The sequence below is a fragment of the Canis lupus genome, chromosome 24, assembly GCF_011100685.1.
Source record: "Canis lupus familiaris isolate Mischka breed German Shepherd chromosome 24, alternate assembly UU_Cfam_GSD_1.0, whole genome shotgun sequence".
Lineage (NCBI taxonomy): Eukaryota > Metazoa > Chordata > Mammalia > Carnivora > Canidae > Canis > Canis lupus.
In genome coordinates this window covers 18444378-18469144 of record NC_049245.1, presented here as the reverse complement: position 1 = coordinate 18469144, position 24767 = coordinate 18444378, and the positions used below count along the sequence as shown (strand labels likewise).

At 43.0% G+C, this 24767-nt stretch overlaps 1 protein-coding gene across 3 annotated transcripts in view; it reads right to left on the bottom strand.

Annotated features, from left to right (window-relative positions):
- Window positions 1–24767, bottom strand: part of C24H20orf194 (chromosome 24 C20orf194 homolog) — a 141657-nt gene that overhangs the window by 33265 nt on the left and 83625 nt on the right. For all 3 annotated transcript variants that reach the window (XM_038571737.1, XM_038571738.1, XM_038571740.1), the window contains exons 21-28: window positions 21577–21680; window positions 14691–14837; window positions 13513–13601; window positions 12996–13097; window positions 12601–12718; window positions 10539–10627; window positions 8724–8882; window positions 2652–2777 (exon numbers count right to left, since the gene is read on the bottom strand). In XM_038571737.1, coding sequence (XP_038427665.1) covers window positions 2652–2777; window positions 8724–8882; window positions 10539–10627; window positions 12601–12718; window positions 12996–13097; window positions 13513–13601; window positions 14691–14837; window positions 21577–21680 — 934 coding nt within the window. The remainder of the gene's footprint in view (window positions 1–2651; window positions 2778–8723; window positions 8883–10538; window positions 10628–12600; window positions 12719–12995; window positions 13098–13512; window positions 13602–14690; window positions 14838–21576; window positions 21681–24767) is intronic.

The window sequence follows — 24767 nt, the reverse complement described above, 5'->3', positions numbered from 1 at the left end:
TTAGTATACTCATATTCCTAACACCCATGATTTTGTTACTTATATTTTTATATCCCATGACCCTAATTTATACATGATATATAGCCTTATTTCTATACTTAGATTATATGCTCATCTTCAGTCCTTTTATATATTTCTCATTTATTTCTTCATTTGAATTCTCTTAAGGACCCTTATTCCTCATATGTTGGCACACTCATTATTCAACATTTCATAAACATTAAACAGAAATGGGTATCTGCATCACAAAAGCTAAGTCTATATTTTATAGTCCCTCTCTTTTCTCTAATGATCTTCATTTCTTTGCTGATTTTTCCTCTTCATTTTGTTATTTTTTCAAGCTTGAGGCGCTCTGACACAGACTTAAGTTTTTGCAGTGTCTATTCTACTTCTCACTGCTTTGAGATTTTCATTGCCATAGTAGTTTTTTTTTTTTTTTTTTTTTAAGATTTTCTTTCTTTATTCATGAGAGACCCACATAGAGAGTGGTAGAGACATAGGCAGAGGGAGAAGTGGGCTCCTGATGTGGGACTCAATCCTAGGACCTCAAGATCATGCCCTGAGGTGAAGGCAGATGCTCAACCACTGAGCCACCCAGGTGTTCCACTATCTTTGTTTTCTTTCTAGGGCTCTAGCAGTGCATTTTCCACCTGCTTCTGCTAGCTAAACTCTTCTGTCCCCCCAGTCATTTCATTTTATTCAGGTATAACTTGCATATCATAAAATTTACTCATTTTAATGTGTATATTTCAATGGTTTATAAAAAGTAAATTTACAGAATTGTGCAACTATCACAATTCAATTTTAGAACATTACATCACCCCAAGAAGATCCCATTTCCCCAGACCTTTTATATCTCTTCTTTGAGCTCTTCCCACCTACCCTGTTAACTCCTCTTCTCCTTAATTTTTTTATTATTTTATATTTTTAAAAATTTTATTTATTTACTCATGAGAGACAAAGATAGAGAGGAAGAGACACAGGCAGAGGGAGAAGCAGGCTCCCAGTGGGGAGCCTGATGTGGGACTCAATCCCAGGATCCTGGGATCATAACCTGAGCCAAAGGCAGAAGCTCAACCACTGAGCCACCCAAGTGTCCCTATTTTTTTTTTTTATTAACCTCCATCTGTTGTTTGCTTATTACTATCTTTTCCTACCTTTTAAAAATGTTCGTATCTAGTTACACATTAAACATCTTTCTGTTTTAATTCGTCTTTATTTTTTTTTAGAAGATTCTATTTTTAAGTAATCTCTACACCTAATGTGAGGCTTGAATTCATAACCCTGAGATCAAGAGGTGCATGCTCCTCTGACTGAGTCAACCATGTGCCCTTTAGTTCATCTTTAAATAAAAACTTGGAAAGAAAGTTATAAAACTGATCATATCATTAATTAGTATCTCTTTGAAGAACCTTTCCTAAGGAAATTATCTGAAATTTATATGGATAAAGATGTTCCCACAGCATTATTTATAATAGAGAAAAGTTGGAGACAACCTATGTGCCTAACAGCAGGGAAACTGTTAAGACAAGCATGTATATCCACACATATAATTACATAATTAATCAAAATGCAATTACCACAGTGATACTAGAACATACATATGTTAAGTTACTGAATATGTTTATGTTAATCTAAGAAGGAAAATATAAAATTATATGTATACAACTGTAAAAAAATGCGGAGAAAAAAGGCAAGGAATTCACAAAAATGATGCTGAGTTAGTTAGATTATGGGTATATTATTGCCCAGTTTTCTTTTCTTTTTTTTTTTTTTTTAAAGATTTATTTATTTATTTGAGAGAGAGAGCACATGCATGCGAGTGTGGTAAGGAGCAAAGCGAGAGAATCTTTCAAGCAGACACCTCACTGATTGCAGAGCCCAATACAGGGCTGGATCTCATTACTCTGAGATCATGATCTGAGCTGAAACCAAGAGGCAGATGCTCACTTATTAGCAGTGAGAATGAATGTCATTAACTGATGTAAGACAACTTTAAGATGGCTTAACCATAGGGGTATCTGGATGGCTCAGTCAACTGAACAGCCAACTCTTGATTTCAACTCAGGTCGTGATCTCATGGGTTGTGTGATCAAGCCCTGTGTGGGCTCCCCCCTCAGCAGAAAGTCATCTTAAGATTTTCTCTCTCTCAAAAAAAAAAAAAAAAAAAAAAAAGATTCTCTCTCTCCCCCTCTCTCTCTGCCCTTCTATCTGCTCATACTCTCTCTTTCTCTCTCTCAAATAAACAAATAAATCTGAAAAAAAAAAAAAAAAAGCTTCACCACAGGAAAAATTATCTCTGAGATACTCTGAGTACCATGGGAAACCAAGCATACCCCCTGTAGTAAAGAGGGAAAGAAAAGGTGGTCATGAACATTCTTTCTTTCTGGGAGAAGTTCTTTCAAGTCCCACTGCCTAGATGGACAACTTTTCAGTGCACAAAGTGGTGAGAGGCTTTGGTCTATAGGTGTCTTCTGAGAACCTAGCACTAATCAAACAACTGAGTATTCATTGTACATAGGTAGACTAACACGTTCCAAAACACAAACACACATTAAGATGTGTCTCCTTCTGGTGGGTGGAAGAAAATCACTTTCTGTACACTTAAACCCACCACATCCTGTGGGCTGTAGAGGATCCAAAGTTTGTACCTGTGTTCCATGTAGCAGCTCAGGGGCTCCACGCACACTGTGATGGCACCAATGATGAAGGAGGACTTGACGATGGAGTCTGGATGGGTCTGCAGGGCCTGGACGACATCAATGACATCTGTGTAGCTGGGAGGAAAAAGAAAAAGATTGGTTTATTGACTGTGACTGCAGAATGCTGAGGGGCTAATTGGGCAAGCATGGAAGGAAAACTACAAGGAGGAGCCTGTGACTGGGTTCCTTGGGGTCAACCACTTAATGATTTAGAGCCCTTCCCTGCATTCTACAATGTTCTTGCATTCTCAAACTTCATTAGCACTCCTAACTCTGCAAGAATTAAGTGGAAAATCCCCCACCACTTCCAGGAATAAAGAGAAGCCTGTAGATGACCCTGGTGCTCTAAGGATGGGACGTGGTGTCCTTAGGCCTGTTTTCCAATCAATTTAGGAGCTCCTCTGTTGGCTTATTTCCTTTAATATCTTTTTCTCTCTTTCTACCTCATAGAAAACGCAGACAAGAGAGAAATGGGGACCATGATACACTCCTGTAGGTCAGCAGACACATGTCAAACCCCACCTGCATTTTTTTTTTTAAGATTTTATTTATTTATTCACCAGAGACACATAGAGGCAGAGACATAGGCAGAGGAAGAAGCAGGCTCCCCGAGGGGAGTCTGATGCGGGACTCAATCCCAGGACCCTGGGATCACGACCTGAGCCAAAGGCAGATGCTCAACACTCAGGCATCCAGGTGCCCCACTCCACCTGCATTTGTATTTCCTGCCTGGAACTTCCTCCGAATTCCAGACTTCCAGAGCCAATTTAATATTTTTAGTTAGGGGACGCTTGGGTGGCTCAGTGGTTGAGCGTCTGCCTTCGGCTCAGGGCATGATCCTGGTTCTGGGATGGAGTCCCACATTGGGTTCCCCAGAGGGAGCCTGCTTCTCCCTCTGCCTATGTCTCTGATTCTCTCTCTGTGTCTCATGAATAAATAAAATATTAAAAACATTTTTTTTTTCTTAGAACTTAACATATTCATGATACAATTTCCCCATGCCTGTTCCTCCCAATGCCTTGTCCTTCTCAGCAGAGGGGACTCATTCTTTCAGCTGCTAGACCAAAAACTTTGGAGTCATCACTGACTTAATTTTTTCTCAATTTTCAAAATATAACTAGAATGAGATTGCTGCTCACATTCTCCACTACTGGATCCAAATGGTTATTTCTTGTACAGATCACCCCACAGCCTCCTCACTGGCCTCATTGGTTTCTGTTCCTGCCCCTGCCCAACCTGTTTTTAACAGAGAAGCCAGAGAGATTGTGCTAATCCTACTGTGCTAAGCCACTGAGTGAGTGGCTTCCGTCCCACTCAGCATCAAAGCTTTTAAAGCCTTTACAACAGCCCCCACAGCTGTCCATGATCTGATTCCCAAACCGCAAGGAGTTTCTCCTCCTACTATTCCTTCCCTTACCTGAATCTACCCACTGTGACCTCCTGGCTCTTCCCTGAACATACCAGGCATACTTCCTCCCTGGAACTCTCTGTCCCCTCTCCTATGATGCTCTTTTCCTCAAATGTCTGCCAGGCTTGCTCCCTTGCTTCCTTCAGGTCTCTGCTCAAATGGCATCTTATGAGAGAGGTATCCTTTGACTTCCTATAGCCTATGTGATATAGCAACCCTCCTTCTGCACAACCTGCTCCTACCTCAATCCTTCGCTATAGCACTGAACATCAGCTACATACACTGTATTTTCTCATTCATGTGTTCATAGTCTGTCTCTGCAGTAATAATGTAAAGTAGTTGTTGAATGGTATTATCTGTGGTGCCTAAGCAGGACAGATGAATGAACTGGATGTTCAATCCTGGATAGACCCATGGCCACTCCAAGAAGGGGCCTCCACTCTTTTCCTTGTAGAGCACATTTTCCCAACTGATCTAGCCTATCACTAAAAAGGTCTATTCCTTTTTTTTTTTTTTTTAATTTTTTTAAAAGGTCTATTCCTATGGACGGAAGGCAAATCTGAAGGCAGCCTTGCTGATCATATGGGCCTGGGTCCTACCCTGGGCCCTTGGGAAGCTAGTGGTGGTGGCTGGGGGGATAGGTATAGCCTGCCTGAACCATTTCCTGAGTTCCTATAAATAACTCATCTGCAAAATGGTACTTGGCTTTCCCCCAGACTACAATATTCACATCCCAACCCCCAGGTCTGCCCCAGTCCTGATCAACTAGCAGTGCTTCAATCAAGAATAGGGTGTGCCTGCTTCTAGAGCACCCCCATGAGGGCCCAGCAGCCAGAGAGCTGTTATTATTATTTTTTAAGATTTTATTTATTTATTCATGATAGACATAGAGAGAGGTGCTGGGGGGGAGAGGCAGAGACACAGGCAGAGGGAGAAGCAGGCTCCATGCCGGGAGCCCATCGCGGGACTCGATCCCGGGACTCCAGGATCGCAGCCTGGGCCAAAGGCAGGTGCTAAACTGCTGGGCCACCCAGGGAGCTGTTAGAATGAGCTCTCTGCTCCCTGGTTTCTCTCCCTGCCTAGGCATGGTGTGTATCGCAACATGGGGTTCCGTTTCTCGGTTGTGCAGTGTCTCATTGGGCCCGGATTCAGTAGAGCCCCCACACTGCTTGCACTTCCAGGCCTTATGCACACTTGTTAGGCAGGACTGAATGATGTCTATACTGCCCCAAACTCTTTGTGGTCATGTTACCAGATTTAACTATCCTGGTTAAGTGCCCCAGTTTTGCTCCTAAGCATTAGCTTTCCCCCTCTTCTAAAAATAAATTTTGGAAGCTTCTCATTTTCTATGTTTGGTATGAGCCTAGAGACTCATTTCTTAGGGAAGAAAAGAACTGAAAGATTTACCAGTCCTGCAGATTTTGGTCATTTTAATACCAGGGGTTATTCTTTAGAGAGAGTGGCTAGAAAATTCCTGGGTTTTCAGAGCATTCTATTTAATGGAAAAGGATGGGAGAGAAAATAGGCCCCCAAGTCTTTGGTGAGACCAGCGTATGTAGGTGATGCACCTGGGCACTGCAACCAGGAACTGCTGTGGCAAGAGAAGAGGCTCTCGGGGTCATTCACTATACTTGCTAAGAGAGGGAGGCTGCTAGGCCCTTTCTCCCTCCCTAGCCCTTGCTCTATAATCATCCTGGCCCGGGCCTCCAAACAAGAGGAAACAGCCCTCACTACAGAAGGAAGCACATTGCTCCAGCTACCAGAGCTTGTACTTGATCACTTGTGTCTGAACTGTCTCAAATGCAGGATGAAGGCAAAAAAAACCTGGCTTTTCATGTTTGCCTCTTTCTTGTCAGTTGTCTCTTTATTAAAAATAAAAGCAAAACAAAAACCAAAACAAAACCCCAGCAGGACTTTAACTTTCTTTTTAAACAACAGATATCCTATTCAGGTGTCCTTTGGCCTCTGTTTTATGTTTGCAACCTAAGCCTACAATTTGGGCATGTGTTTTAGATTAATTCAATTTTTGTTTTGAGAGAGACTTTGTTTTTAAATGTTTTAAATAATTTAAAGAATGATTTTACAACATTCTGGAGTATAAAGAAATACAATCCCTTAAATTCCTTAAAGTTCATTTTTAAAAATTCAGATTTCTTCAGGTTTTTTTTGTGTGTGTGCATGCCTGCACATAAATTCTAGACAATTTTGTCACCTGTATAGGTTCCTATATCCACATCTACTACCACAGTCAAGACACTGAACAGTTCAAACACCACTAGGATCCCTTGTGCTGCTTTTATAACCATGCCTCCTGCCTCCCATTCCCATCCCTAACTCTGGGCAACCACCAATATGTCCTCTATTTCTAAAATTTTATCATTTCAAAATAGATTAATTTTAAAAACAACAACTCCACTGGATGTTAAAGCTCAACCGCTACGGCTACAGAAAGCCAAACAGAACCAAGACACTCTGGGGGCAAAAGAAAACTCTGCCCTATACCATAGCATTCCCCCAAGAATCCTATAAATGAAGATAAAAGTCGCATTTAGGAAATACAGTTCTTAACTGGAGAAGCCTCTGGAGTTTCCCTTCACCGGCAACCTCTGAATACTGGGCTTAAAGGTCCAGCCCCAAAGAGATGCAAAAAGGAGGTTGCCATGAGCTCCCTGCTGAGCCTCAAGAGAATGGGCCCAGCCTGTAAAAGGAGTCTTAGCGAGAGCCATAGCATTTAGCTGATATTTCCACTTGAGTCCTTCAGGAAGTCTAAGGTCCCCTAGCATCCTGGAACTGCAACTGGGCAAGGCTGGGTCTGAGTACCAGATGGGGCTAGCCACACATTGTCACTGCAATCTAGAGCAGCCAACGCACCTGACACTTGCAGATGAGTATTGTCAGAGACAAGGAGTCAATGATGCTCTCTCAAGTGACAGAAGATGGCGATGCCCTTAGCTATACAATGTCAAACTGCTGAATTTGATTCTAGGTCCACATCCCTAATGACTCAACTCTAGCAGGGGCCGATCCATTCCTTTGACCATTAGAAGCAGTGGAAAACCAGAAGAAAACAAGTGGTTTTGGGGCACCTGGGTGGCTCAGTCGGTTGAACATTTGACTCTTGATTTCAGCCCAGGTCTTGATCTCAGGGTTGTGAGTTCAAGCCCCGTGTTGGGCTCTAAGCTGGGCATGGAGCCTACTTTAAAAATGACAATACATACACAAGTGGTTTCAAGCCTTGACTCTTGCTCTGTGGCTTTCATGACCTTGGACCATAAGCAGGACAAAAGATCTGAGAAAGGAAGCCCAAGGACTGAAAGAGAGAAATGATGGCCTGGTGGGTACACTGTCCTGCCCACCTGTGGCCTCAGGACCATCAGCCTGGCTTTTCTCCATTTCTCACCATCCACCCAGGAGACTCAATAGGGCTTTGGATCTGGGCCTACTCTTTACTGGAAACAATTAGCCAATTGCAAATAGTAATTCTTTTTTTTTTTATTTTTTTTTATTTATTTATGATAGTCACATAGAGAGAGAGAGAGGCAGAGACACAGGCAGAGGGAGAAGCAGGCTCCATGCACCGGGAGCCTGACATGGGATTCGATCCGGGGTCTCCAGGATCGCACCCTGGGCCAAAGGCAGGCGCCAAACCGCTGCGCCACCCAGGGATCCCTGCAAATAGTAATTCTAAGCACAAAAAACACAGCATAGCATAAAAGCACTTTGTGAGAACTGCCAAAAGCTTCTGTATTACTAGCCATTGTGAAGACCCATAGCCTGTGTTTTCCTGACCTGGCATGTTCTCCTCTGGGCCTGGTAAGTGGTGGGCCTGCACAGGACTCCTCCCTGGAAGGCCTTAGAATAGATCAAGGTAAGCTCCTTGCAGCCAGGGTCCTTAAAGTATTAGTACTCACTCTGTCAAACCTGTCCTCACAGGGAGCCCCCCCCACTGCCCAGCTGGACTATTTATGCTCCCCACTGATGGTCCCAAGAAACCTTTCTGGACCAGCCATCCTGGGGATGGTGGGGCTCAAGACTGCAGAGTGTGGGGGCTGTCTCTGCAACTCCACATGAGGAAGTACTAAAACAGATGGCAAAGGAAGAGGCTTAGGGTTTACTGTTGTTATGAGAATTATCAAAAACTCTTGCCCTGAAAATCTCTTCTCTAATTCTCTACCTTCTGGGGATACCATAATACTGAAACCAAACTTAATTTTAATTTAATTTAATTTTTTAGAGGAGGGGGAAGGTTGAGAGAGAGGGAGAGAGAGAATCTTAAGCAAGCTCCATGCCCAGTGTGGAACCTGATGTGGAGCTTGATCTCATAGCCCTGAAATCATGACCTGAGATAAAATCAAGAGTTAGATACTTAACTGACTGAGCCACCCAGATGCCCTGAAACCAAACTTAAAACTTCTGTGCAAGCTATAGCAGTCACTCTGGGCCACAAGACAGTAACCAGAGTCTTTACTTCTCTAAGGTCTTTCTGGGTGGTGCAGACTCTGATCATGAATATGTAGAGATTGTTCTATGCCCTAGGCTAGCTGTGTACAAATAACAGTAATGGCAAGGTCATCATCACACCCCATTGTCCGCAGAAGACTTTTAGTACTCACCCTTGTAATATCACCAGCAGTCGGGTCTTCTTGCGGATGTAGGCTGACTGGCGGGCAGAGCGGTTCTGCTGGGCCTCCAGGACACTGGCAAGGTATCTCTGAAAGTGGGCAGCATGAAAACATTCGGAGCTGTCCATGATTTGGCGGTATACCATCCACCTGGAAATGGCAAGTATAATCTCAGTGTGGGGGCCACCTGATGGCCTGGCCCCACAGGCTCAGCCAGTGGATACAAATGTGACCAGAAGTCCTACAGACATTCTGCCCAGTAACCCTGCACAGGAGAAAGCAATCCTAGCACTGGCTGGGGAGCTCCATTATCTTGAAACCACTATCACTGGAACTTTTGATAGGAAATGCCTTGCCACAGCGGTTAAGCACATGACCATTAATCAGACTTTGGAGTGGAGAAAGACCCCTGACCAGGCAGTCATTTCCTGAAGGACTATCCAGTAAAATGGTTTCAGTCTGGTGCAGTGAGAAGGGTGAAGAATTCAGATTATTTCTACAACAAAAGCAATGGATATGAGGGAGGAATTGGCTAGCTACTTAGTATTTAGATAAGGCCCAATATTTCCCTAGCATCTAAAACCTGTCCAGCCTCCCAAATTTCTCTGAACTCTCAAACTTCTAGGTGATTTCCATCTTCTCCATTCTTTACAGCCTCCTGCAGGATGCCTTACTTCAAGATAGACTGACTAGATATTAAATGTCTGTTCAGGGCAGCCCGGGTGGCTCAGCGGTTTGGTGCCACCTTCAGCCAGGGGCGTGATCCTAGAGACCCAGGGTCGAGTCCCATGTTGGGCTCCCTGCATGGAGCCTGCTTCTCCCTCTGCCCGTGTCTCTGCCTCTCTCTGTGTCTCTCATGAATAAGTTAAAACTACTAACTAACTAACTAACTAACTAAATAAATAAATAAATAAATGTCTGTTCAGTTAGCCAGGGTTGTTTAATAATCTGCTGGCCATATGAAAGTGATGGATGAAATGATTTCCTCAATTTCCCCTAAGTCGACATGTCCTAGCTACACTGGAATTGACGCAGTCCCCTTGTGGTCAGGGACAGATCACATCCACCAGCATCTCCCAAGTTCTAATCACCCTGGTCCTGAACTGCCCTGCTGACTAGGCACACTCTCAGGCTTTTGCCTGTGCTGGCAAAGTGCTCTACGGTGCTCGTCTCCAGATTTCCAAAGGTTCACTCATTTCCTCAGGCTTCTTTTTTTTTTTTTCTAAGATTTTATTTATTTATTCATGTGAGAAACACACAGAGAGAGGCAGAGACACAGGCAGAGGGAGAAGCAGGCTTCAGGCACGGAGCCCGACATGGGACTTGATCCCGGGTCTCCAGAATCAGGCCCTGGGCGGAAGGCGGTGCCAAACCTGAGCCACTGGGGCTGCCCTTCCTCAGGCTTCTGCTCAAATGTCCCCTTCTCAGTGAGACGTTCCCTGAGCCCCCAATTTAAAACTGGAATCCCTCCCCCAGCTCGGCACTCCCTCTACTCTCTTTTCTGCTTTGTTTTGTCCATAGCACTTTGCACTAGCTGCTACTACTTTCCTTATCTGGTTAATAGTATTCCCAAACTAGAATGTAAGTTCCACAAGGGCAGAGACTTTCTAGTCCGTTTGTTTCATTTGTCACCCACACTTAGAACAGTGCCTGACATACAGGAAGTGCTCCGCACAAATATGTTAATTGGCTACTATGCTGACACCAATCACACCAAAAGCCAGTACATGTTGAAGGTTTCCCAGTCCCTATGAGGCCCGGGCAAAGTATCCCTTTCCCCAAAGCAAAGGCAGCAGCCATACTAACCTGCCATATTCCTTATGCAGAGTGACCAGAAAAGCACAGAGCTCGCTAGCATGACAGCCTGGGAGGCCAGTTACAATGCTGATAATTACCTACAAAAAGAAAAGTTATGTGGGTTTGTCATTCAACTGTGAGATGGCATTGTGTGAAAAGTTAAGAGAATTGATTTCTGGAGCCAGGTTCCATGGGTCTGAAACTCAGCACCAGTACTCTCCTAGCTATGTGACCTTGGGCTAATAACAGAACCTATCTTGCAAGGTGGGTGTGATGATTAAATGAGTTAATATATGTAAAGTGCTTAGAATAGCAAACACCATATACAATGTAGTGTTACTAATACAATTTCCACAGAGCAGGTTTGACTAGATCAGTTAAAATACAACAGAAAACACTAGGCAGAAAGGAGGTCTGAGACAAAATGCCACAGGCTAAACTGGTGTGGTAAGTAAGCTCAGCGAAGGAGTGGCATGGGGATATTTCCATCTGGCTGCCCAATCTGTCCTAAGGAAACAGAGTGTAGGAAGCACTCTTGAGTCATGACTAGCAGAAGAGGAGCAGATTGGACTGTGCAATCCCTGAATGGTATTGACAGGGGTTGAGGAAGGGAGGGAAGGAACCCTGCAATCCCTGAATGGTATTGGCATAAAGGACAAAGCATGTGTTTTCTTTCACAATATAAAAGACTCACCAGGAACAGGCCAGGTCACAGATAACTCAGACTAAAGCTCAGCATGGTGGCACTCATCACTTGAGCTAGTTCACTTCAGTACAGAGATGGCTGAGGATCCCTCTTCTTTTCTGGGAACCAGAAGTTCTTCTTATTCCCCTCCAACCAGGCCCCTACTCTGTGTCCCTTTCTGCCCCTTTGGACTATACTCCATGCAACTTTTTTTTTTTAAGATTTTATTTGTTTATTCATGAGAGAGAGAGAGAGAGAGAGAGGCAGAGACACAGGCAGAGGGAGAAGCAGGCTCCATGCAGGGAGCCCGACGTTGGACTCGATCCTGGGTCTCCAGGATCAGACCCTGGGCCAAAGGCAGGCACTAAACCGCTGGGCCACCCAGGGATCCCTGAAACTTTTTCTTTATCTCCTCCTTACCTTGGTTCCTATTCCTCGGCACCCAGGCCCCTGCCTCTCAAATCACAGCATCTGTGCTTAGAGCCAGATACCTTACTTTCAGATCAGTTCTATAGCACCCTTTTAATAAAATACAACTGGGAGACGTTTTCATTTTTAAACTCTTGCCTAAGGGAAAATCAAGGCTTCTACATGCTTAGTGCTCCTATTATCTCTCTTTTTAAAGATTTTATTTATTGATTCATGAGGGAGACACACACACACAGAGGGAGAGACGTAGGCAGAGGGAAAAGCAGGCTCCCTGCAGGGAACCTGGTGCGGGACTTGATCCCTGGATCCCGGGATCATTACCTGAGCCAAAAGCAGACGCTCAACCACTCAGCCACCCAGGTACCCCAGTGTTCCTATTATCTTTTGCAGCTGTCTTCTAGGTTTGCATATAAATAAATGCCCTCTCTGAGCATCTTATGACATCTGGTTCTGAAGAAATGGTGGGAGGGGTAAGGAGAAGAGGCATGTGAGATGGGAGCGGATTAAAATCCACTCTTGGGAAGACAATATTTATGAAGTATCACCTTACTCTAGTGATGCCAGCAAGGCCAACTAATAAGGCCCTTCCTCGTCTTATTAACTTCAATGTGTCACCTACTGCCAGGTAAGTCCTTGTCACAAACAGAAAAAGCTGACAGCATGAGAGCACTGAGCAAGAATTTGAAAGACATGGAGAAGCCAGGGGAGACACAGCCAGGGGTGCCAGGCTTTTATGGCTGCTGAGGGACTTGGCTGGGGACACTGCAGACGCCTGTACATACTCATTGTATAGAGCAGGTTTCATGTGTATTATTCTACCAATACCCTAGGAGGTGGAGAGTCTTACAAAAGGGATTCCACCGGAGCTCTTTTTGTTAACTGACAAAGAAGATCCAAGGGCAGCCTATTAGGATTATCTTCCTGTGAATTCCCAGCATATTTGCTGAGCTGCTGTACCTTGTCATTTTCTACTTGGTGAGTAGGGTTGATTTCAGCTTGCTGCAGCAGAACAGGGAGATGGGTTCTCATTACTGGCTCCCGACTAATGCTGCTGATGGCAAAATGCTGAAGAAACCTAGAAAATCAACGACAATGCTATTATGTTACCATCACCAGCCTTGCCTGCCTGCATGTGTTCTTTTACATGAGAAAGTCATTATTTTGTTGCTAAAAAAGAAACCTTAGAGATTCTCTCTACAGAATAAAATTGTACATGGTATGTCACTACTACCTTTTATGCTGATCCCTAAGAAGCTATGAAGAAAAAGGAGCTTAGAAAGGACCAACACTGAGGTTTCTGACATTTCAAAAGCCAGAAATTAAATACCTATAAATAGAAAACCAGAGCTCACCAGTCTAGCTCTGGAAGTTTGGCTGGGAGTAGTTTTAGAGGACTCTGTTTCTCCCCAGTAGAATGGCTTAGGACACTGAAGAGCTTCTGGGCACTGGAGTGTCTGGAATATCAAAAGTTCACAGATTAGAACTCCATCTCCCTATAGCATACATACTTTACATAACTTGTTCTGATGCTTTCAAGCCAGGGTCCCGTGACAGAGTCAACACTTCCAAAACAAGCATCTCACTGACTTAAATACAATACGGCATTAGTATGTGATGATTGGTGTGTGCACGGAGGAAGTTTCACCTGAAACCCTTGGTAATATTATGGGTTTCTGATTCTTGGTGGATTTCATCTCTCCTGACTTCTATTTCCCCTAGGGCACTGGCTACCTGCAAGTGGCAGCACTGAAATGACTGTGCTGGCCCTTTCAGAAGCCAAGACCCCTGTGTTACATAAGTTGTCCTGCAGAGAGAACAGACACACACAGCTTAAGGAAACAAGCATAAACACTGAAGGCAGCCACTTACAATCTCTTTTGTTCCACAGATAATCCATCTTCCTGGATCACTTTTAAAGACAGCCCTGAGTTAGCCTGCTGTTGCCAGGGGGAGAAGACCTAAACAAAACAGAATTTGAGCAAAGAACACTTTAAACCCAACAACAGGATATGGAATCCACATGGGGATTTGATGGTTGTTGAAAATCTAGACTGTCAGTACAGAGAAAAACCATCATAACAAACAAGTTTGTTTCAAAAATAGAGGCCTGGAGCAATTTTGTTCTGTATTTTTCAAAACTAGAATTTCTTTCTGGGTTCCTCTCCTAGGGATTCTGCTTCTTTAGAGGCCAGGAAGCATGGAGAAAGGTGTCAGGTAACACTGTTCTGGCAGCAGAGGCATGTTCTTCCCTGGGGACAAGACCAGAAGGAGCAGTTCACACAAGTCCTGCCTAGGGGCAGAGGGATGACTGAAGAGAATCGAAAGGGCTGTCTCTATGTGCTCCTGGATTGAAAGGATAAGCACATAAAGGTAGGAAGGACCAGTAGGCAGTAAGAAGGAGACAAGGCCTAGCCTGAGATGCCATTCTGTAGCCAGGCCAGTTCTTCTCTCTTCCGTGTTCCATCAATCTGGCCTGAGAGAGGGATACTGTCTCCTCACAAGCTGCTGTAATCAGATCTTTCTGAGCACTGCCAGCAGTCATGAGGCTGGCCATCTGTTTAACTTTGGCTACTGCTTGGTCTCCAAGTGGGTTGTATAATTCTTGGTAAGCTCCCTCACTTATGCAATCTGTATGGAATTGCCTATAACATGCAGCCTGCCAGGTGGGACCATTAACAAGGGGAGGGCCTGTAAACCATGGGAAGGGAGAGACCAGGGTAGGGTAGAGAGCTCTGATCCAGCAGATAGGGCCAAATAATTCAATAAAGTAGCTAAAAGAAAAAGGTGTCTAATTAGGATTTAAAAGGACAAAGATTTGTCTTAGCAGCTAAAAAGCCTTTTGTTAAGTTCCTTTAGGTTCTCATCTCTCAAATGAGAGATAACAAAAGCACCATTCCAGGACCCAAGGGGATTAGAAGCAGCCACCTCTATCAGCCCTCCCAGTTCTACCTCTCATCACTTCATTGTTAGTCCTGAGATATGGCCTTACCATCGAAACTCCTAAGGGAAAAAAAAGTAGTATTTGTTTTGCTGATGATTGGTGTTACCTCTGAGTAAAATGCTTGGTATATCTTTGATTTGGGGAAAAGGGCAATCATCAGAAAATTGCTTGATCCACGGAAATGAACTGGGAGATGAGGAAGCAATGAGCTTTTGAAGTCTATCAGAAGGACAGCAACAACACTTGTGGAATCCTGAAGAGAAAAAGATGGAGCATCAGTGAGAAAAATTATTTGCATGACACTAACCCTCACAACACTGTCAGAACACGTGTGGTGAATTTCACTGTAATTTATTTCACATTAAGTGGTTCACTGGGGTCCAGTGATAGATGTGCTTTCCAATACCCAGTTAGGGGAGATACAGGAAGTGCAAGGGTCTTTTCTACTAAACTGAAAAAGTCATCTCAAAATTTTTTCTATGGTATCAATCTCTAATCAGATATATATTCTTTAAAAATTTGGGTAGCCCTGGTGGCGCAGCGGTTTAGCGCCACCTGCAGCCCGGGGTGTGATCCTGGAGACCCGGGATCGAGTCCCACGTCAGGCTTCCGGCATGGAGCCTGCTTCTCCCTCTGCCTGTGTCTCTGCCTCTCTCTCGCTCTCTCTGAATGAATAAATAAATAAATAAAAACCTAAAATTTTTTTTTTATTTTAATGGCGGAGGGGGGGAGGAAAAAAGAGGGAGAGAGAGAATCTCAAGGAGACCCCCACCAAGCACAGAGACCAATGCGGGGCTCGATCTCACAACCCTGAGATCATGACCTGAACCAAAGTCAAACTGGGTGCCCAAATGCTGAGCCACCCAGGTGCCCTGATACAGGAATCTTTTTTTTTTTTTTTTTTTTTTTTTTAAGATTTTATTTACACAGGCAGAGAGAGAAGCAGGTTCCATGCAGGGAACCCGACATGGGACTCGATCCTGGGTCTCCAGGATCACGCCTGGGGCTGCAGGTGGCGCTAAACTGCTGAGCCACCCAGGCTGCCCCTGCTGAGCCACCCATGCTGCCCAGGATTCTTTTCCTTTTTTTTTCCCCGCCCTCCAGGATTCTTTTAAAAAGTAGGCTCTATACCCAATGTGAGGCTTGAACTCATGACCCCAGAATCAAGACTCACATGCTCTACCAAGCCGGCCAGATGAACCATGATTTGTAAATATTTTCTCCCATTTTGTGGGTTTGTTTTCACTTTCTTATTTAAAAAATTAATTAATTGATTTGAGAGAGAGAGTGAAAGAGATCACAGAAGGAGAGGGAGAAGTCAACTTGCTGCTGAGCAGAGACCTGATGCAGAACTTCATCCCAGGACCCTGGGATCATGACCTGAACTGAAGGCAGACACTTAACCAACTAAGCTGCCCAGGTACCCTGTTTTCACTTTCTTGATAATGTACTTTGATACACATAAGTTTTTATATATTTTTTCTTTTGTTGTGTTTTGGTGTCATATCCAAGAAATCACTGCCTACTTCAAGGTCACGAGGGCTTTATTTCTATGTTTTCTTCTAAGAGTTTAATAGCGTTGGCTCTTACATTTAAGCCTATGCTGCATGTTGAGTTAATTTTTTTTATATGGCATAAAGTAAGGATCTAACTTCATTCTTTTCCATGTGGATGTCTAATTTTCCTAGCACATTTGTTGAAAAGACTGTCCTTTCCCCATTGAACGGCCGTGGCACCCTTGTAGAAAATCATTTGGCTACACAGGTGAAAGTTTATTTCTGATCTATTACATTGGTCTATACGTCTGACTTTATGCCAATACCACACTGTTGTTTAATTACTGTAGCTTTGTAGTAAGTTTTGAAATAAGAAAGTGTGAGTCTTCTAACTTTATTCTTTTTTAAGATTATTTTGATTATTTGGGGATACCATGAGATTCCATATGAATTTCAGAATGGATTTTTCTATTTCTGTAAAAAATACCACTGAATTTTGATAGGAATTGCACTGAATCTGTAGACTGCTTTGGGTAGAATTGTGGTCTTAACAATGTTAAGTCTTTCTATCTATGAACATGGGGTGTCTTTCCATTTATCTAGAACTTCTCTATTTTGTTTTGTAGTTTTTAGTGCGCAAGTCTTTCACCTCTTTGGTTAAATTTATTCTTAAGTAATTTATTCTTTTTGGTGTTACTGTAAATGGAATTGTTTTCTTACTTTTTCAGATTGGCCAATGCTAGGGTGCAACTGATTTTATTGTGTCAATTTTGTATCCTGCAACTTTGGTGAAATCATTTAATTAATTCTAGCAGTTTTGTTGTGTGGAATCTTTAGGGTTTTCTACATGTAAGATCATGTCATCTGTGAAGAGAGAACTTCTTCCCTTTCAATTTAGATGCCTTCTGATTCTTTTTCTTGCCTAATTGCTCTAGCTATAACTTCCAATACTATATTGAATATAAATGGCAAAAATGGGGGCCCTTGGGTGGCTCAGTTAAGTATCTGCCTTTGGCTAAGGTCATGATCCTGGAATCCTGGGATCGAGCCCTGAATCAGGCTCCCTGCTCAGCAGAGAGTCTACTTCTCCCTCTGCCCCTCACCCCACTGCTCGTGATCTCTCTCTCTTACTCTCTTTTAAAATCTTTTAAAAAAGATTTTATTTATTTATTCATGAGAGACACAGAGAGAGAGAGAGAGTGAGGCAGAGACACAGGCAGAGGGAAAAATAGGCTCCATGCAGGGAGTCTGACGTGGGACTCGATCCCGGGTCTCCAGGATCACACCCTGGGATGAAGGCAGGTGCTAAACTGCTGAGCCACCCGGGCTGCCCTAAACTCTTTTAACAATAAAAAAAAAAAAAAAAAAAGAAAAAAAGAAAAAAAGAAATGGCAAAAATGAGCATCTTTGTCATGGTCCTGATCTTAGGGAAAAGGATCTTTTAACATTTAAATTTTCATTATAAATTTTTTAAAAATATTTTATTTATTTATGACAGATACAGAGAGAGAGAGAGAGAGAGGCAGAGACACAGGCAGAGGGAGAAGCAGGCTCCATGCACCGGCAGCCCGATGTGGGATTCGATCCTGGGTCTCCAGGATCGCGCCCTGGGCCAAAGGCAGGCGCCAAACCGCTGCGCCACCCAGGAATCCCTAAATTTTCATTATAAAAGTAATACATGTTCACTAATTAAAATTTTGAAAAAGTAGTAAATAGAATAGAGGAGATTAAAAAAATCAAGTCAAAGTCCCATTGCCTAAACTCAACCAGAACTAACATTTTAGTAGTTTTCCTTCTAGTCTTTTTTTCCTATTCACTTACTTAATTCTTTTTTTTTTTTTTTTAAGATTTTATTTATTTATTCATGAGAGACACAGAGAGAGAGAGCAAAGACACAGGCAGAGGGAGAAGCAGGCTCCATGCAGGGAGCCTGACGCGGAACTTGATCCCAGGACTCCAGGATCACGTCCCAGGCTGAAGGCAGGCGGCAAACTGCTGAGCCACCCAGGGATCCCCTAATTGCTTTTTTAAGGCAGTATAAAATACTATTTTTTTAATTCTGTATCTTCTTTTTTAATTCTGTATCTTGCTTTTAAAACTAAATTAAGTTTTAAAACTTAATTTATGATAGTATCATAATAGTATCATAAATTTATGATACTATCATAAATAAATAAAATCTTTAAAAAAAGAAAACTTTAGGGATCCCTGGGTGGCGCAGCGGTTTGGCGCCTGCCTTTGGCCCAGGACACGGATCCCTGGAGACCCGGGATCGAGTCCCACGTCGGGCTCCCGGTGCATGGAGCCTGCTTCTCTCTCTGCCTATGTCTCTGCCTCTCTCTCTCTCTCTCTCTGTATGACTATCATAAATAAAAAAAATTAAATAAATAAATAAATAAATAAAAATACAAAAAGAAAACTTTAGGGGTGATGAAAGTTGTCTGTTTTTAATTATAACAGTGGTTTCATGAGCGTATACATTCTGTCAAAACTGATCAGTGGTATCAGCATCTGCCAACTTGCTACAAACTATCAGTAAATATTTTCAAAGATTGTATTCTACATTACTCTAAAGCCTCCCCTATGGCTGGAAATTCGTATTACATTTCTCCTTGCCAACAGGACCTTTTTATTGACTTTTTGCCAATTTATTGTTATATATAGTAGTGAGAGGCTGTCTCTGATATACTTCCATATATCTGTTAACTAGTCTCATGTTAATAAAGACAGAGTTCTTCATGGAAAAGAAATATTAACTCATTTGTTTTAATCACCAAAAATGTTTTATCCAGTTTATTTTTTTGCTTTTTAATAAATTCTTTGACGTTTTAGAGTTTCAAATCATAAATTAGTTTGATAGGGATACCTGGGTGGCTCAGTGGTTGAGCGTTTGCTTTCAGCTCAAGGCATGATCCCAGAGTCCTGGGATTGAGTCCTGTATCAGGCTCCCCGAAGAACCTACCTCTCCCTCTGCCTTTGTCTCTGCCTCGCTCTCTGTGGGTCTCTCATGAATAAGTAAATAAAATCTTTAAAAAAAATTAGTTTGATAAATTTTATGCTATATCCAAACAATGGAATACTACTCAGCAATGAAAAGGAGCAGACTTTTGATATAAACGACATGGATGAATCTAAAAATCATTATACTGAGTGAAAAATGACAGACTTAAAAGGGTATAGAATGTATGATGCCTATTTATATAACTTCATTTTACTTAAAGATTTATTTATTCATTTGAGAGAGAGAGCAAGCACATGTGAAAGCACGGGGAGGGTTCGAGGGAGAGGGAGAAAATCTGCAAGCAGACTCCCTGCTGATTCTGGAACCCAACACAGGATTCCATTCCAGCACCTTGAGATCATGACCGGAGCTGAAATCAAGAGTCAGATGCTTAAATGACTGAGCCATCCAGGCACCCCCATTTATATAACATTTTAGAACTGCAAACTGATCTAGTAACAGAAAGCCAGAAGTGGACAGAAGGAGGAACTGCAAAAGGGTATTAAAAAATTTTAGGGCTGAGGTACCTGGGTGGTTCAGTGGTTGAGCTTCTGCCTTCAGCTCAAGGCGTAATCCCAGGGTCCTGGGATCAGGTCCCACATTCGGCTCCCCACAGGGAGCCTGCTTCTCCCTCTACCTATGTTTCTGCCTCTTGTGTCTCTCATGAAAAAATAAATAAAATATTTTAAATTCTGCCTCTTGTGTCTCTCATGAAAAAATAAATATTTTAAAAAAAGAAAACTTTAGGGGTGATGAAAGTTGTCTGTTTTTAATTATAACAGTGGTTTCATGAGTGTATACATTCTGTCAAAACTTTAAATGGGCATAGTTAATTGTATATAAAGTACATGTCAATAATTTAAATTTTTGGCAAAATTTTTAAAATCTTTTTTTTTTTTTATTTTTAAGATTTTATTTATTTATTCATGAGAGACACAGAGAGAGAGAAGCAGGGACATAGGCAGAAGGAGAGGCAGGCTCCCCTCAGAGAGCCCCATGTGGGACTTGATCCCAGGACCCCAGGATCATGACCTGAACTAAAGGCAAATGCTCAACCACTGAGCCACCTAGGCATCCCAATTTTTTATTTTTTATTTTTATTTTTATTTATTTATTTTTTTTTCATCCCAATTTTTTAAATCCTTAAGTGGTCAAATCTGACTTTTCCTTCAGAATTTCTTATATCATTTCTAAGCTTACAGAGTCTTCCTGTCCCTGGAAGTTTAATATATATTCATTTTATATTCTTATATTCCTCTTTCTTCTTGTAAAATTTAAAAATATTTAATTTTAATCTATCAGAAGTTAATTTTGATTTTTGATTATGAGGTAAGAATCCATTCCCCCCGCCCCAAATTAGCTAACTTACTGGCCCAGAACTTGAATGAATCACCTTTTCTTCCCTCATCAGAGTTTTCATCTAATAAAGCCATGGTTTCTGTCTCGTTGGCCTGCTTGCATTTCTGTACACCCTTTAAGGTGGTAGGTTATATGTGGAAGAAAAAATTTTCTCTGAATTGTTCATAGAACTTATTTTCGGAGCCATCTGACCAAACCACCTTACCTAGTCTCTGTCTTGGCTCCCAAACAGGCTGGTTTTGAGGCTGAAACCAAAGAGTTAGAGGGCCTGCCCTCCACTCTGATGTCATACTGAGAGATGAGCTGTGCCTTGGCCAAGAGGTACAGCCTAGGGAGAACTCATAGCTGCTTTCTTCCTTGTGAGGGGAGGGAAAAGTGTTAAATAAACTGATGAAGTTAAAGGATGGTTCTGGGGGTGGAACTTTCACAGAGGTAGAGGGGAAGTCTGAGTGTGTCAGTGGGTGGGGCTGAGCCCTCAAGGGGAAAGTGAGCCATTTCTCTTCTCTCTGGTTCACTTATAATTCTTTCTCATGCTAATGGGTAAGTGGAGTCCTATCAGTGCTAGAGGAACAGTTTCCCAGTCTTAAGTGGGTGAGCTTTTGTGTCCCTGGGTGTGAAGGGGGTCATTTGAGGCCTTCTTTAGCCTACTTTCTGGTCCTTTTGGGGATGAGTTAATTGGATATAGGTAGCAGTTGGCCCTCCTGACCCAGAAGTCTTTTCTAGTTAAGTCCTTTTTTTTTTTTTTTTAAATTTTTATTTATTTATGATAGTCACACACACAGAGAGAGAGAGAGAGAGAGAGAGAGAGAGGCAGAGACATAGGCAGAGGGAGAAGCAGGCTCCATGCACCGGGAGCCCAACGTGGGATTCGATCCCTGGTCTCCAGGATCGCGCCCTGGGCCAAAGGCAGGCGCTAAGGGTGGATCCCTCTAGCTAAGTCCTTAATGGAGCAGTGAAGGTGACAAGCAGACAGGCCTCTCCAGGAACTCCCTGTTTGCCTGCCTCAAGGGCAATGCTGGTTCCTGATACCCTAACCCATGGTGGTGAAGGAGGGACAGGGAGTTACTTGGTTTTCATGTCAGAGGTGTGAGTATTCTTCTGAATGTCAAAGCCATGGACTGGTAAAACACACCTACCCCATCATAGAACGAAATGGAATTCATGTGATCCTTGGAAAGGATGATACTTCCGTGATGACGGTGAAAAAACAGAAGACCACTAGAGAAGAAGTGCACTTTCCCTGGAAGGAAAAGAGAGGCGGTCAGAGCTGGAGGGCTGGATCCTAGGGGCCAGATCTCAGTGTCTTTGCAGGTACCAGGGCACACCACACTGGTGACTGGAGCCTCGTATTTGTGATGCTTAAGTCACACAATTTTTATGCTGAGTCTTGTGCTCTGGGGAAGCTAATGTACACTCCCAGAGTTTCAGAGAGAAAAGAGGCATCAGAGTCTGCATTAAGAATTAAAAAAAAAAAAAAAAAAAAAACCAAGTGAATAAGCTACCAACTGCTGGGGGAGAGGCAAAATTCACATTCACTTTTGGTTGTCTTCCAGGGAAACACACTCAAAAAGACTCTGGGTATGTCTGCTCCACCACTGAGTTTATAGACTCTCCTTCGTCCTATTTTGGCAGAAGGTGCCTTGGCTATAATGATACCACGTCCCTAACCTAAAGCCCAGCAAAGAGCACTAGCATCTCAGCTGAAGGACTGATGAGGAGACCTAAGGGTCTCTGTAGCCAGCAAAGGAACATCTGAGTTAGGCAATAAGGGGATTCTGTAGACACTGGAGGCCTGCTCCTCTACATTCACAAAAGCAAGATGGGTGGGATGTGGACACTGGTTGTGGGTTCTTCAGTTCAAAGATTCAGGTCTAAGGAGAGCTGTTTTTCCTAGGTGGCCAAGGTTATACAGAATAGCTTGTTAGGGGCCCTAGGGGAAAGACCAAAGAAAGGATGGATAGTTAAGACGAGAAGTGTTAAGACTAGGCTTGCTATTGAACACCAATAAAAAATAAATTAAAAAAAAAAAAAAAGACTAGGCTTGCTTTGGAGGCTTAAATGAAGCACCCAGAGCCCCCGTAAGACTCTTGGTAAAGCTGTTCTCTGGAGCTGGTCCAAGCTATATCCTTTCCATTCTTCTAACAGCCTTTCTTTGTTTTCACATCTGCAGAAGAGAGAAAATTCTTCTTGGGAGCTCAAGGCACAAGCTTGGGAATACTATCATTAATATCTTAACTGCTAAGGTAGAGGACAGAAGACAAAGAAGAGGGACCGATTCCTTGAGCTGTAACTCTAGGAAGGTAGCCCCAAAGCTCTGGAGATTGTAGGGACAATTCCAATGCTACAGCAATAAAACAGCATCCAGAACATCATGACCTCTGAAATCTTCAGCTCTAGAACCCACTCTTGGACTACAGCATCTCATCAGCCTTTTAGCTATCTCATTCCCCGATCTCATCCTTTGACATCACTGAACTTTTGAAGCCTCAGTCCCTCAGTTTTCCCCAATAGCTCAGAAATTGCTGATTTTCCTCTCACCCACATCAGAATGGGACATGCTTTAATCTCTGTTTTGTCAGGGAAAGGGACAGGAACATATTTTGCCATTGTGCCATGCATGTCCTATACATCATAGTTTTCCATCTTTCCAACAATTCAAAGAGGTAATCTTCTTCAGGACTGATGGGGAGACTCAAGCTTAGAGAAGTTTCTCCCTATCACAAAAAAAAAAAAAAAAAAAAAAAAAAGGGATCCCTGGGTGGTGCAGCGGTTTAGCGCCTGCCTTTGGCCCAGGGCGTGATCTTGGAGACCCGGGATCGAATCCCACGTCGGGCTCCCAGTGCATGGAGCCTGCTTCTCCCTCTGCCTGTGTCTCTGCCTCTCTCTCTCTCTTTGTGTGACTATCACAAAAAAAAAAAAAAAAAAAAAAAAAAAAAAAATATGGTAGAGAAGTTTCTCCCAAGGTCACAGAACTACTCGCGGTGGAGCCAGGTACAGAGCAGAGGTCTGTAGGGGGTCAAGGTGCTGTGGCATCTGGGCTCCTTGAGTTCTTACCTGGTTTCCTCCCCCTTTGCCCTTGCCCTCTCCAAATGGCCTATCTGACAACTACCTCTCTTTGCTTCTTAGCCTCAAGAGACCTACAGTGCTGTCTGGAGTCTCTCCTCTTCTGTCTAAGCTCCTCCACCAGCTTCCCCAGGGCCCAGCCAAGATTTTCAGCACTCTTCTCACGCTATGACCTCATCAATTCCAGCCACAAGATAACTCTACCTACTGTTTATAGAGAAAAGAGGGATCAATAGGTATTAGGAGATAAGAACTGCTCTCCTACTGCTTGCTACTTGTACCCTTCCAGGACCTGGGCTCGCCCTCCACCTGTGTAGCTCTAACGTGAAGTTTCTCAGAAGTAAGTCAAATACCACTTAAAGGTCTCCTGGACAACATCCTTCCAAAGCTTCCAGAAAAGAGCACAGATAAAAGAGGTTACCTCCAGCATTTCCTCTCTATATATACTCTGAAGCCTTGAAACAAAATGGAAAAGAGGAAGACAGAAATTCACAAGGCAGTGCTGGAAAAGCACTCATTATGGGGCATGGCCCAGGGCAGGAACTCAATAAATGGAAGATGATTTTACTACTGGTGCAGAGAGGCTGTCTTGTGTCACAGCTACCCATTAGCCTGACTCTGGGAGCAGTAACTATCATTATCCTCAGAGCACACATGAAATAACTGAAGTGACTCACTGGGTGTCCAGTACCTGTTACCTGGTCTCTCAGATCCTAATCCCCTTGAAGTGATGACACTTCTAGTATTTGCTTTGGATTCGTGACTGTCAGACTTTGGTCTGAAGAGATGTACCTTTGCAGAGGTTTCTCAGTGACCAAGGTAGCTAACTCTTGAGATCTCCTTGGCTCCTTGTCTTGTCCCTGGTGCCCTTACTGAAAGGCCTGTCATTCCTTCTCTGTTCTGTGAATCTAAAAACCCAAGGTAAGAGGAAGTTCCCCCTCACTATCCAAGAAGCAGCAAGGGACTGAGGCATGGTTCTGTCTCTGATTGACCTCTGCATCACCAGGAGTCCAAAAGAAGGATGAGACCTCAGGGCAAAACAAGATACCAAGTGTCAATGAAGAATTTGGTTTTCCTCCTTTAGACACCTGGCTGTACAAATAAAGCTCCTCCAATGGTTCAGCCTGTGTGAAGAGGGAACATTTATCACTGCTGGGGAAATATGATGCAATGGCTAGATAATTTTCATTCTATATGACAATATGTGAAATGTACACATATAGTTTAAAGAAAAACAATAATGGGATGCCTCGGTGGCTCAGTG